General features: G+C 45.4%; 1 protein-coding gene across 3 annotated transcripts in view; it reads right to left on the bottom strand.

Moving 5' to 3' along the window:
* Positions 1 to 14,436, bottom strand: part of LOC127009881 (histamine H2 receptor-like) — a 43,209-nt gene extending 28,773 nt beyond the window's left edge. For 2 of the 3 annotated variants that reach the window (XR_007762503.1, XM_050883361.1), the window contains exons 1-2: positions 13,954 to 14,436; positions 2,037 to 2,179 (exon numbers count right to left, since the gene is read on the bottom strand). Coding sequence is in view for 2 of the 3 variants with exons in the window: in XM_050883361.1 (XP_050739318.1) it covers positions 2,037 to 2,179; positions 13,954 to 14,420 (610 nt within the window). In the remaining variant the exon portion in view is untranslated. The remainder of the gene's footprint in view (positions 1 to 2,036; positions 2,180 to 13,953) is intronic. The other variant, XM_050883362.1, reaches the window with a different exon arrangement.
* Between the last annotated feature and the right edge of the window lie 64 nt (positions 14,437 to 14,500).

Raw genomic sequence — 14,500 nt, forward strand, 5'->3', positions numbered from 1 at the left:
AGGGGGGATTGGGATTGTGACAGACAGCGAGGACTCCTTCTTGTACACTGAAAGGGAGGTGGATCGTGTGCTGTAAGGTGTTAGATTCTTTTAGGAAGGGGGTTGGATCCTGTTTAAGAGGGGATTGGGATTGTGACAGACTGCGAGGACGCCTTTTTGTACACTGAAATGGAGGTGGATCGTGTGCTGTAAGGTGTTAGATTCTATTATGAAGGGGAAGGGGGTTGGATCCTGTTTAAGAAGGGATTGGGATTGTGACAGACAGCGAGGACTCCTTCTTGTACACTGAAAAAGAGGTGGGGAAGGGGGTTGGATCCTGTTGTAAAGGGAATGAGTTCGTTTGTCAAAAAGGAGGAGGAAGCGATTAGGTGCTGGATCCTGTGTGAATGGTGTTGGATACTGACGATAAGGGATTGGATGCTATTAAAAAGTTTCTGGTGTTGACGTCTGACATAAAAGAGGGAGACGGAAAGGGGATAAGATAAGAAGATAAAGAACAGTTCTCTCTCTCTCTCTCTCTCTCTCTCTCTCTCTCTCTCTCTCTCTCTCTCTCTCTCTCTCTCTCTCTCTCTCTCTCTCTCTCTCTCTCTCTCTCTCTCTCTCTCTTGTCTAGTGCAGGAGAGACACAAAAATTAAGACATCAAAACACATCGCAGGGAACGGAAGACATAAATTACTAAGTTTGTTTACATCTCTCTCTCTCTCTCTCTCTCTCTCTCTCTCTCTCTCTCTCTCTCTCTCTCTCTCTCTCTCTCTCTCTCTCTCTCTCTCTCTCTCTCTCTCTCTCTCTCTCTCGTTTTATTTTTTTCCTTTTATACTTTCCCTTTCTTTTTATCTCACACCTGTTAATCAATTTTACGAGGAGGAAGAAAAGGAGGAAGAAAAACAAAAAAAGAAGACAATTATAAACATGAATACTAATAACGTTAATAATAAGAGATGAAGAAAAAGATGTAAAAAATGTCCATCTATTACTATTTTCCCTTATCTGCCTGAGGGTATAAATACTTTCTTTCTCATCAACGTTGCCAGATTGTCGTACTCAGCCTCTTATATTTGCTGATTTCCGACCCAAAACTGCCTCCTCCACCCCGATAATTAGATTCATTTATAGTTATTGAAATGGTTAGTTTTTTTTTTTTTTGGCAATAGTTATGGGTTAGAAACTGGAAAACACGATGTTCTGAGTACGATAATTTGGCAACGGTATTTCTCATCCGTATTATGTATCACCTTGTTTTAGTATTTGCCTCATCCGTATATATTTACCGCTTTGTCTGTGTGTCTTTCTACTTAGTCTGTCGGTATTATTTTCACACGGGACTTTTACACCTGCCAGTCTATGTTCCTCTGTCTGACTTCCTGTCCATCCGTCTCTCTGTTTCTTTGTGTTTGAGTGTATGTTATATTTTCTTCGCATCTCGTTACATTTGTCTGTCTGCTTAGCCGCTTGTCTGTCTGTGTATGTCTGTATGTCAGTTCGTTTGGGTTCCTTCTTTAAATCATCATGCTTGTCAGTGAATATCTCTACCTGTCTGTCTGCTTATCGGTCATTCTGTCTGTTCAAGTTTGCATTCCTTATATAATTCTCTTAAGTCACTGTTTCTGTCTGTCTGTCTCTTTCTCTGTCTGTGTTGGTTAGTTTGTCTGTCTGTTGAAGTTTCCATCCTTTAGTCAATACATTATGCCCGTCAGTGAGTATGTACTATTGTCTGTCTGTCTGTCTGTCTGTCTGAGTCTATTCTCTTAATACAATTAATCCGTCAGCCAGCCTGTATAACTAACTATGCGTCTTTAATGAACCTTACGTTACATCATCCACCCTGTCTGTCTTATCTTAGTCTACCTGTCTGTCTTCTGTTTACTTGTCTATTCTCATTTGTACACCTGTCTGTCTTCCGTGCATCTATCTATTTCCTTCCTGTACACCTGGGCCAACTCACCTGCCTTCTACTTCTCTACCCGTCTGTATTTATTAGTGTACCTGCCTGTCTTGTGTACCTGTCTATTCTCCTCTGTACACCTGGGCCACTCACCTGTCTCCGTCATACCGATTAGCGGGGTGGAAGTCAGGTTGTACAGAATGGTCCACGTCCAAATCACCAGCATCATCACCACGATCTGGGACTGCGTCACGTTACGGGCGAAGGGCCGCGTGATGGAGAGGAACTTGTGGATGCTGCGAGGGGAGGAGATGAAGAGATGAGTTAGTGTGGCTGCCCGTGGCCTCGGTGATCATCTCTGTTACATGCAACGGGATGAACAGGGAGGGATGCTGGGGGGAGGATGTGGATGCTGGGAGTGTGTGTGTGTGTGTGGGGGGGGGGGGGGGCAGAGGCGAGGAGCTTGATATAGAAGTGGTGTGGACGGGGAGGAGGAGTGGATAAAGAAGGGAAATGTGTATATGGAGGAGAAAAGAGGAGGTAAACTTTTGGGGTGCTGGGAGGGAGGGGGAGCAAAAATTAAGGTGAGTTTAGTGGAGTTGGCGAAGGTGTTGGAGGAGGAGGAAAGGAGGAAAGGAGGAGGAGGAGGAGGAGGAAAAAAAAGAAAAAGAAGAAAAGACAATTACGAACACTACAAATAATACGAAGAAAAGGAAGAAAAAGGAGGAGGGGGAGGAGGAGGAGGAGGAGGAGGAGGAAAAAGAAGAAAAAGAAAAAAAAGAAAAGAAGACAATTACAAATACGAAAACTATTACTAATAAGAAGAAAAGGAAGAAGGAGGAGGAGGAGGAGGAGGAGGAGGAGGAGACGAATACAGGCTGGAGGCTGCAGAACGCTTAACCTCAGACCTTACTATCATTTCCGATTGGGGTAAAAGGAACCTTGTGTCCTTCAGTGCCTCAAAAAACCAATTTCTCCACCTATCAACTCGACACAATCTTCCAAACACCTATCCCCTATTCTTTGACAACACTCAGCTGTCACCATCTTCAACACTAAACATCCTCGGTCTATCCTTAACTCAAAATCTTAACTGGAAACTTCATATCTCCTCTCTCACTAAATCAGCTTCCTCGAGGTTGGGCGTTCTGTATCGTCTCCGCCAGTTCTTCTCCCCCGCGCAGTTGCTATCCATATACAGGGGCCTTGTCCGCCCTCGTATGGAGTATGCATCTCACGTGTGGGGGGCCTCCACTCACACAGCTCTCTTGGACAGAGTGGAGTCTAAGGCTCTTCGTCTCATCAGCTCTCCTCCTCTTACTGATAGTCTTCTACCTCTTAATTTCCACCGCCATGTTGCCTCTCTTTCTATTTTCTATCGATATTTTCACGCTGACTGCTCTTCTGAACTTGCTAACTGCATATCTCCCCCCCTCCCGCGGCCCCGCTGCACGCGACTTTCTACTCATGCTCATCCCTATACTGTCCAAACCCCTTATGCACGAGTTAACCAGCATCTTCACTCTTTCATCCCTCACGCTGGTAAACTCTGAAACAATCTTCCTTCATCGGTATTTCCTCCTGCCTACGACTTGAACTATTTCAAGAGGAGGGTATCTGGACACCTCTCCTTCCGAAACTGACCCCTCTTTTGGCCACCTCTTTGGCTTCTTTTTAGGAGCAGCGAGTAGCGGGCTTCTTTTTATTATTGTTTCCTTTTTTTGTGCCCTTGAGCTGTCCCCTTTGTTGTAAAAAGAAAAAAAAATACGAACACGACGACGGAGAAAAAATAAGAAGCCAGAAATACCATAAGTAAAAATAAATAGAAAAGAATAAATAAATACACGAGGGGCCGCGCGTCCAAAGGTGTTCTCGCGCCAAATCAAAAAATGCCGGAAAACCCGCGCCGGTGAGGCCAGCAGCGTAAGGCGAGAATAAAAACCTTTTTCGCGGGACTTTCAACCTTAGTGCCAACATCAGAAGGTGCTCTCATCCAAGTCTGTTATAGAGGAAGGCTTAAAATAGTGCTATCCGGCATAAACGCCAGGAAGGTATCAGGACACCTCTTCTTTTGTAATTGACTGCTCTTTCGGCCGCCTCTTCGGATTCTTTACAGGAGCAGCGAGTAGCGGGCTCTTTTTTATTGTTTCCTTTTTCTTGTGCCCTTGTGCTGTCTCCTTTGCTGTAAATAAAAGTTGAAAAAATGATCTGAGGACACCTTTGGACGCGCGGCCACTTAAATATGAGAAAGATAAATAAAGAAAAAATAGGAATGGTAAAAAAGTAATACCATCAGCAGCAAACCGAATGAAAGAAGAAACAGATTTTTTTTTGTTCTGCCTGTAGCGCCGGTGGACTTTCTTGAGGGGCCTTATGGACGGCCCCAGCCTGTTAGTGGCGCAGGCTAATTTTATTTATAGTGGCTGCCGTGATGTATGACTCTTGCTTGGCCCATGCTGCCCCCCGGTGCTCCTCTTGACCGAAGTCTCTGAAGTTAAGGTTGAGTGAAGATTCGGACAGTATGTGAGGGTAATCTACAACTCGGTGATGACTTGAAACCTAGCCCAAGCCAAGATCTTAATCCACGTTAGGTCCTCGGGCTCATCACACCCGCACGCTAACCACTCAGCCACCGCCTCCCCGAACAAAATGAACAAAACAACATGAACTTAACACAGAAATTTAGTGGTCGTGTGGGTTCTGTTAGGCAAGTGAAAAGGTAAAGTTGGTGGCACAAAATAAAGCTGCGCGTGGCCTCGGTGACTCATCTCCGTTACATTGAGGAAAGAAGGGAGTAGTGCATTTTGAAGGTCGTCATGATTATAGCGAAGTGGAGAGAGACAAAAAATGGTATTAGTGTGACGAGGGGGGGAGAGGAATGGAAGTGGAGTGCTGATAGGTGGAGGAACATGTGGAGAGGGTGGTGAAGTGGCATGAAAGGGGTGGGAAGGAAGTATTTTCTCAGGTAATGGTGTTTAGCGGGGCTGGGATGTTTATTGCAGGTGTAAAAGGTGAGAGAGAAGGGGTAAGGGGGTGGTGGTGGTGGGATAGGAAAGGAGGATTATGTGTTAGCCTGAGTGAGTACTGTATATGTGCTTTTCTCTCTCTCTCTCTCTCTCTCTCTCTCTCTCTCTCTCTCTCTCTCTCTCTCTCTCTCTCTCTCTCTCTCTCGGTATACACGTGGCTACACCTTGGTTGCAATGTTTGTTTCTGCAGCTGTTCCCTCTACACACACACACACACACACACACACACACACACACACACACACACACACACACACACACCTGGCTCATTCATCACTATTAGCCAATTACTACCTACGTCTCTAATTAACCAGAATGCATCTGGGAATAGATCAGGTGACGGGCAATCCCCTCCCTTCCCCCTCGTTTCTCCTTCCACCTCCTTCCCCTCGCCTGTTTACAAACAGTTCCTGCCCCTCCCTTCCTCTTTCTTCTCTTCAGTTAACCTCTCCCTTCTATTTCCCATTTTAAGTTTTCCATTCATTCCTTATTGCCCATTCAATATGCAGCATGTATCGGTTACCTGCTGCAGCAGCCTATCGGACGGTGTGCCACAAGCTACTGAACAGAAATGTTCAAAATAACTTACCCATGGACAGGGCGGCCACACTTATGGTCTCCCTAGGCCCCTGCAACGCGTACAGCCCCGCCCCCTGTGAAGTGACGCTGTTGATACCCCCTCCCCCCGCAGGGGAGGTGTGCTTTTTTCAAATTAGTCAATCGTGGAAAAGGGGAGATGACTTTTTGAAGTATGGTGAAAAGGCTGGATTGGGCAAAAACGGTTGAGCACCACTGGTCTATACTTGCTGCACCTATCATCCTCAGTCTTTCCCTCCATTCTCCGTTTTCCCTCTCTTTTAATTAGCCTTTTCTATCAACTCCCCTCCTCTTACTAACAGTCTTATGCCTCTTAAATTCCGCCGAAATGTTGCATTTCTTTCCGTCTTCTATCGATATTTTCATGCTGACTGCTCTTCTGAACGTGCTAACTGCATTCCTCCCCCCCTCCCGCGGCCCCGCTGCACGCAACTTTCTACTCTCGCTCATCCCTATACTGTCCAAACCCCTTATGCAGGAGTTAACCAGCATCTTCATTCTTTCATCCCTTTCACTGGTAAAAACTGGAACAGCCTTCATTCGTCTGTGCTTCCTCCTGCCAACGAGTATCAACACACCTCTCCACCCGAAGATGACCTCTCTTTTGGTACTTCATGTGTACTTCTTGTTATAGGAGCAGAGGTAGGCGTCCTTTTCTGTTTTTATTTAATTTTGCCCTTGAGCTGCTTCCTTTACCGATATAAAAATAATCTTCCTTTCATTATGTTTTTTTTTATCTTCTTTTCCCTTCCATTTAACAATATTTTTTCTCTCCTGCATCTTCTCTCTACATTCTTCTTTTCCCTTCCTCCCCTTCAATTTTATGCCGTCTCCTCATCTATCCGCCATGTTTTCTCTTCCTCATCCCTCTACTTCCCTCTCTTTCCCTTTATCTATCTATACCTCCGTCCACCTTTCTTTACTCTCTCTTTCCCTCCCTTTTCCTCCCCTTTCCTCCTCCTCCTTTTATCTATCATGCCTCGTTTCTCTTTTCTCACCTGTTTTCTTCCCTCACCCGTCTCTATTCTTCTGTATATTTTCTTTTTTTCCTCTTCTCTCTTCCTTTCCATAGCTAACCTCCTTTTCTTCTTCTCTCTTCCCTTCCATAGCTAACCTCCTTTTCTTCTTCTCTCTTCCCTTCCATAGCTAACCTCCTTTTCCTCTTCTCTCTTCCCTTCCATAGCTAACCTCCTTTTCCTCTTCTCTCTTCACTTCCATAGCTAACCTCCTTTTCCTCTTCTCTCTTCACTTCCATAGCTAACCTCCTTTTCTTCTTCTCTCTTCACTTCCATAGCTAACCTCCTTTTCTTCTTCTCTCTTCCCTTCCATAGCTAACCTCCTTTTCTTCTTCTCTCTTCACTTCCATAGCTAACCTCCTTTTCTTCTTCTCTCTTCACTTCCATAGCTAACCTCCTTTTCTTCTTCTCTCTTCACTTCCATAGCTAACCTCCTTTTCCTCTTCTCTCTTCCCTTCCATAGCTAACCTCCTTTTCCTCTTCTCTCTTCCCTTCCATAGCTAACCTCCTTTTCCTCTTCTCTCTTCCCTTCCATAGCTAACCTCCTTTTCCTCTTCTCTCTTCACTTCCAAAGCTAACCTCCTTTTCCTCTTCTCCTCCTCTACCTCATGCTTCCTTTCTTCCTTCCTCCCCCTTTTCTTCTCTCATCTTCCTCATATCTATCTATACTATTTTGTCTATCCTTCTTTTCCCTTGCCTTACCCTCCTTTCGACCGCCTCCTCCTCCTACTCCTCCTCCTCTTCCTCCTCCTCCTCTCCTATTCCTTGCTTGATTTCTTCCTTTATCAGGCCTCTTTTTCCTTTTATTTCTCTACTTTCTTTGATCTTCCTACTTTTTCTCTTCTTTTATTTTCTTTCCTCCCTTTTCCCCTCTTCCCTCACCTCTCCTTCTCCACCCTCTTCCCTATCCTTCTTAATTGAGGACACGCCCATCTCTCTCTCTCTCTCTCTCTCTCTCTCTCTCTCTCTCTCTCTCTCTCTCTCTCTCTCTCTCTCTCTCTCTCTCTCTCTCTCTCTCTCTCTCTCTCTCTCTCTCTCTCTCTCTCTCTCTCTCTCTCTCTCTCTCTCTCTCTCTCTCTCTCTGTGGGTGTGGCAGAGGTGCATGACGTGTTTTCTCATTAAATTAAACACAAACTCACGACAACTTTACACACACACACACACACACACACACACACACACACACACACACACACACACACACACACACACACACACACACACACACACACACACACACACACACACACACACACACACACACACACACACACACACACACACACACACATACACGCACATCAAGAGATTTCATTTTCACACGAGGAACGAAAACACTCTCTCTCTCTCTCTCTCTCTCTCTCTCTCTCTTCTCTCTCTCTCTCTCTCTCTCTCTCTCTCTCTCTCTCTCTCTCTCTCTCTCTCTCTCTCTCTCTCTCTCTCTCTCTCTCTCTCTCTCTCTCTCTCTCTCTCTCTCTCTCTCTCTCTCTCTCTCTCTCTCTCTCTCTCAACCTTTAACGTGATACTCCTTCGGCAATCTTCATTTCTTAATCTTCTTTCTCTTCTTTTTTCTTTCATTTATCTTTTTTTCTTGCTCCTCCTCCTCCTTCTTTTGCTACTATTTATGCTGCTACTACTACTACTACTACTACTACTACTACTACTATTACTACTACTACTACTACTACTACTGCTACTTCTACGGACATACCATAATAAACATAATTTCATGGACGCTCACTTAACACATTTTTTGGTTGACTCAGCTGCCGCCCGCCCACCACAACCGCTCGGAAAGGTCACTAATACTCCTAACCTACCCTACCACCTCCACCACCACCACAACCACCACCATCAGAGTAAACAATCCGTCTTTTTCACTTCACTAAAGGCTCGATGTTTACCTAGTACCGTTTATAATTATCCTTACTCCTTTGCGGAACGAGAGAGAGAGAGAGAGAGAGAGAGAGAGAGAGACGCGTATGGATCCGGTGTTCTGAGATAGTGGACAATGAGTGCCTATGTGTGTGTGTGTGTGTGTGTGTGTGTGTGTGTGTTACCAAGCAGAAAAATATGATGAAGCAGTTCTTGGTTTTGCATTATTCCCACTTTCACGATTCGAGAGGGAAAATATTGATGCGAAGGGAGAAGTAGAAAAATGAGGAGGCGAAGAAGGAAAAGAAGACAAGCAGCGTAACCCAGTCCCTCAAGCCTGTCTGTCTGTTCCGTGTTGCGTTCCTGTTTGTAGAAATAGCGATAAAGTCTGATCTTATTTCCTCACCCCGGCTTCTCTTTAACTGCTCTCTCTCTCTCTCTCTCTCTCTCTCTCTCTCTCTCTCTCTCTCTCTCTCTCTCTCTCTCTCTCTCTTCTTGTACTTCTTTCTTTCTCTCTTGTTGTCATTCGCTTGTTTCCTTTCTCTCGTCAGTTTTCTTTTCTGTTTACTTTCTCTGTTTCTCTGTTTTCTTTCTCTTTTTTTTCTTCTCTTGTCATTCGTCTCTCTCTCTCTCTCTCTCTCTCTCTCTCTCTCTCTCTCTCTCTCTCTCTCTCTCTCTCTCTCTCTCTCTCTCTCTCTCTCTCTCTCTCTCTCTCTCTTGCTTCTTCTGTTTCCTTTAGGTATAAACATGAAGAAATTCCAACATTGCTAAAGACTCAATATTAAAAAAAGGTTACGTTAGGTTATAGTGTCTTAAAGGGTTAGAAATATGCTTTTAAAGAGAGAGAGAGAAAGAAGCTGAGATGACGAAAGACAAAAGCCAGGCGAGTGGTGTCTTCATAACCTCTCAATTCTCTCTCTCTCTCTCTCTCTCTCTCTCTCTCTCTCTCTCTCTCTCTCTCTGGATTTATTTTTGTCTCTTATCTTGTTTTCCGTAGAAGCAGACCGAGATTTACACACACACACACACACACACACACACACACACACACACACACACACACACACACATAACCCAGCCTCACAATACAATCTTTTCGTGCCCTGTAGCAAAGAAATTGAGTAAGAAGAACGAGTAAACAAAGATGATAATTAGGTACATTGTTTTCCTGAGTCACTCAAATACCAAGACAAGAGGATCACGAGGGAGATAGTAAAAGAGTGAGTGAACGAGTGAGTGAGTGAGTCTGAAATGGCACCACGACCCCCCCGGCAACACACACACACACACACACACACACACACACACACACTAACCAGTAGTAAGTAGTAAGTAAGTAAGCAGTAAGTAGCGGGCTTTTTTATAAACTTTTTCTTTATGCCCTTGAACGGTCTCCTTAGCTGTAATAAAAAAAAAAAAAAAAAAGGATGCCCCCCCCCCCATTCACCTTCCCCCCAGTGCCAGCAACTCAGCCTACCAACACGCACCAACACCCTACACTCCCCTACACATCCTTACACTCCCTCTTACACCTCCTCTACACCCCCCCTACATCCTCTCTTGCAACCCCCTCCACCTCCTTACCCTCCCTTTACACCACCTTACGGCTCCCTTACACTACTTGCGCTCCCTAACACCACCTAACAGCCCCCTTATATTACCTTACACTCCCTTATACTTCCTTACACTCCCCTACATCTCCCGTATTCGCTCTACACCCCTTCATTGCCCTTACAGCCTTGCACCCAGAATACGTCATCCCTTCTCTCATCGTTGTGCTGGGATGGAATTCAATGAGAGTATAACGAACTAACAATAGAGGGTTCGATCCGCTGCCAGACTCTACCCACGCACCCTCCACCAAGCTGTTTTTTTCTTCTTTGTTCTTTTAATCAAGGGTATATTTATAGTACTAAGCATGTAGAGGATGTAAGTGTTTATCGTAACGAACGAAGAATGTGATAAGTTGAAGCGAGGGGAAAGAAAGGAAAGGGATGGACGAGAACGGGCAGTGAAGTAATGATTGAAAAACAGAAAATGGGAAATAGAGGAGAGAGGATAAATTAAGAGAGAGATGAGGGGAAGGTGAAGGGAGGAGCCAGGCCTGTAAGAAGAAGTGCGTTAGTGAAGAAATAGAGGAAACAGAGGAGACAGAAATAGAGATAGAAATAGAGGAGAGAGGATAAATTAAGAGAGAAATAGAGAGATAGAAATAGAGGAGAGAGGATAAATTAGGAGACAGAAAGAGAGATAGAAATAGAGGAGAGAAGATAAATTAAGAGATAGATATAGACAGAAATAGAGATAGAAATAGGGAGATAGAAATAGAGGAGAGAGGATAAATTAGGAGATAGAAATAGAGAGATAGAAACAGAGGAGAGAGGATAAATTAAGAGATAGAAATAGAGAGATAGAAATAGAGATAGAAGTAGAGGAGAGAGGATAAATTAAGAGAGATGAGGGGAAGGTGAAGGGTGGAGCCAGGCCTGTACGAAGAAGAAGTGGGTTAGTGAAGAAGGTAACAGGTCAGGAAGAAGGAAAGACTGTCAGAGTGTATATTTGCATGGCGTGGCTTCGTTGACTGTTCTGATGTATTGTTTATTACTGTCGTCCACCATTTTTGTTATTCAAGGGTGAGTAGAAGGAGGTGTTTTTTTTTCCTTCCATTTCTTCCCCTCCCTTTCCCCTCACTTCCTTTCCTTGTCCTCTTCCTTTCCTTTCCCTCCCCTCCCTTTCCCTTCCCTTCCTTTCCCTTTTTGTTATTCAAGGGTGAGTAGAAGGAGGTAGTTTTTTTTCCCTTCCATTTCTTCCCCTCCCTTTCCCCTCACTTCCTTTCCTTGTCCTCTTCCTTTCCCTTCCTTTCCTTTCCCTTTTTGTTATTCAAGGGTGAGTAGGAGGAGGTAGCTTTTTTTCCCTTCCATTTCTTCCCCTCCCTTTCCCCTCACTTCCTTTCCTTGTCCTCTTCCTCTCCTTGTCCTCTTCCTTTCCCTTCCTTTCCCTTCCTTTCCCTTTTTGTTATTCAAGGGTGAGTAGAAGAAGGTAGTTTTTTTTTCCTTCCATTTCTTTCCCTCCCTTTCCCCTCACTTCCTTTCCTTGTCCTCTTCCTCTTCTTTCCCTCCCCTTCCTTTCCCTTCCTTTCCCTTTTTGTTATTCAAGGGTGAGTAGAAGAAGGTAGTTTTTTTTTTTCCTTCCATTCTTCCCCTCCCTTTCCCCTCACTTCCTTTCCTTGTCCTCTTCTTTTCCCTTCCCTCCCTTTCCCTTCCTTTCCCTTTTTGTTATTCAAGGGTAGAGTGGAACGCAGGTTAGTGGAGGTACAGGCGTGGGAGAAAGGAAGACAGTGGGAGTGTATAGTTGTATGATGCAGTTTCGTTAATTGTTCTGACGTAGTTTTTTGTTTATTATCATTCACTCTTTTTTGTTATTCAAGGGTGTGATAAGAAGTGGCGGCTTAGAGGAGAAGGTACATGTGAGGGACGGTAGGAGTTATCTATTCCATATCAGCTGAGGTGTAATTCTCTCTCTCTCTCTCTCTCTCTCTCTCTCTCTCTCTCTCTCTCTCTCTCTCTCTCTCTCTCTCTCTCTCTCCCCCCTTCCTTTCACTCCCCTTCCCTCCCCTCTCTTTCCCCTCATTTTCAATCCCTTCCCTTCCCCTTCCCCTACCTTTCCCTCCCTTCCCTTCCCTTCCCCTATCTTTCCTTCCATTTTTTCCCCTCCCTTCCCCTATCTTTCCTTCCATTTTTTCCCCTCCCTTCCCTTCCCTTCCCCTACCTTTCCTTCCATTTTTTCCCCTCCCTTCCCTTCCCTTCCCCTACCTTTCCTTCCATTTTTTCCCCTCCCTTTCCCCTCACTTCCTTTCCTTGTCTTCTTCCTTTCCTTCCCCTCCCCTCCCTTTCCCTTCACTTCCTTTCCTTCCCTTCCCCTTCCCTTCCTTTCCCGTCCCTTCCCATCCCTTTCCTTAAATTTCTTCCCCTCCCTTTCCCCTCACTTCCTTTCCTTGTCCTCTTCCTTTCCTTCCTTTTCCCTCCCTTTCCCTTCCCTTCCCCTCCCTTTCCTTCCCCTCCCTTTGCCCTCACTTCCTTTCCTTCCCTTCCCCTCCCCTCCCCTTCCTTTCCTTTTCCGCCCCTTCCCATCCCTTTCCTTAAATTTCTTCCCCTCCCTTTCCCCTCACTTCCTTTCCTTGTCCTCTTCCTTTCCTTCCCCTCCCCTCCCTTTCCCTTCTTTTCCATTCCCTCCCTTCCCTTTCCTTCCCCTCCCTTTCCCTTCACTTCCTTTCCTTGTCCTCTTCCTTTCCTTCCCCTCCCCTCCCTTTCCCTTCTTTTCCATTCCCTCCCTTCCCTTTCCTCTCTCCTGCTTATAGACCCAGTTCCTTCCTTTACCTTCCCCCTTTACTCTCTTAATTCCTCCTCCCTCTCCTCTTTCCCTTCTCTTCCCTTTCTCTTCCTTTCCCCTTTCCAGCTTACAGACCCAATTCCTCCCCATCTTCATTTTTTTCTTTCATATCTAGTACATCCGTTATTCTTTACCTTTCTTTTCCGTGTATTTCCCTTCCCCTCCCTTCGCTTAAACTTCACACATTTTATCTTCGTCTGATCAGTTTTCACCTTCATTGTTCTATCTCCTATTCTTTACCTTTCTTTTCCGTGTATTTCTCATCCCTTCCCTTCATTTTTTTTTTTACATCGAAGGATACGGCTCAAGGGCAACAAAGAGTACAAAAAAACAGCCCCGCTACTCGCCGCTCCCACAAAAGTATAAAGTAAAGAGTAGCCAAAAGAGAGGTCAATTTCGGGTGGAGAGGTGTCTTGATTCACTTAAACATTCTCCTATTCTGTACCTTTCGATATGGTTGTACGGTGTAGGTTCGTTGTCCAGATGTTGTTAATCGGGTATCTGGCCTGAACTCCCCACACTTCTTGTTTGCCTCGCTAATCCCGCTGACCGTCACATCACCGTGCTGGGTCGGGTAACCTGAGCGCCCTTCCCACCCCCCCACGAGCCCCCGCGGTGTCACATGGCCCTGGCACTGACTCGTTGACCGGTGCTTGCTCGACCTCCAATAAACGCCGCCCTGCCTTGGATTGATTCATTTGTTTTGTTGTATTTGTCTCGATTGTTTAAGTTGGATATTTTGTGGCTAATAACTACCACAACCAAATATATATTAATAACATTTTTTAGCATTGTTACACATCACAGGAAACAACCCTCCTCTCCCTCTTTCTCTCTGTTTCTTCTACCCAAAGCAAACCTAATCTAGCCGAACACACACACACACACACACACACACACACACACACACACACACACCACCGTTGCCAGATTGTCATACTCAGATCATAGTATTTACCGGTTTCTGACGCCTAACTATTGCCAAGAAACATCAGGAATGAACTATTTTAACGATAATTATAAGTGAATCTCCTTATTGGGCTCCACGAGACAGTCTTTGGATCGGAAGTCGGTAAATATAAGAGGCTGAGTAAGACAATCTGGCATCTTTGACACACACACACACACACACATACGGAGCCTCCCCACAGACCCCGTTACACTTACCTAATCCACATCAAGGTATGGACCGACAGCATGAGCCCAAGACCGACCGCGAAGCCATTGACGACGCAGAAGGTTTGGGAGAACATCCAGTCGTGGTAGATAATGGTGGTGAGCGCAATGGGCATATCAAACACGGCCACCAGGATATCCGCCACAGCCAGGTTACCCAGCAGCATGTTCGTCCGCGTCCGCATCCCTCTGTGCCTCACTATCGTCATTATCACCATCACGTTGCCGAAGAGCGCGAGGATCATAGACAAGACCAGGAAGAACGAGAGAGTCACCACCACCGGGGTCCCGTAGTCATGGTAAGTGCCGTTGTGATCCAAGTCGTGGCTACTCCAGTCGTCGCTGCTGCTGTTGTCGTGCGCGTAGCCCTGGTAGTAGTAGTCACTGCCATCCGTTGCGTTGAGGGTGTAGTTCTTGTTGACGTTGTTGTAGGTGTTGTAGTCGTTGTCGAACCCCATTTTGGTTGGTGGGCTTGTGCGGGTGGGTTGTGGATGGGGGGTTCAGTGGGTGGGTTATGGGAGTGGGGTTGAGTGGATGG

The sequence above is a fragment of the Eriocheir sinensis genome, chromosome 42 (assembly GCF_024679095.1).
Source record: "Eriocheir sinensis breed Jianghai 21 chromosome 42, ASM2467909v1, whole genome shotgun sequence".
NCBI lineage: Eukaryota > Metazoa > Arthropoda > Malacostraca > Decapoda > Varunidae > Eriocheir > Eriocheir sinensis.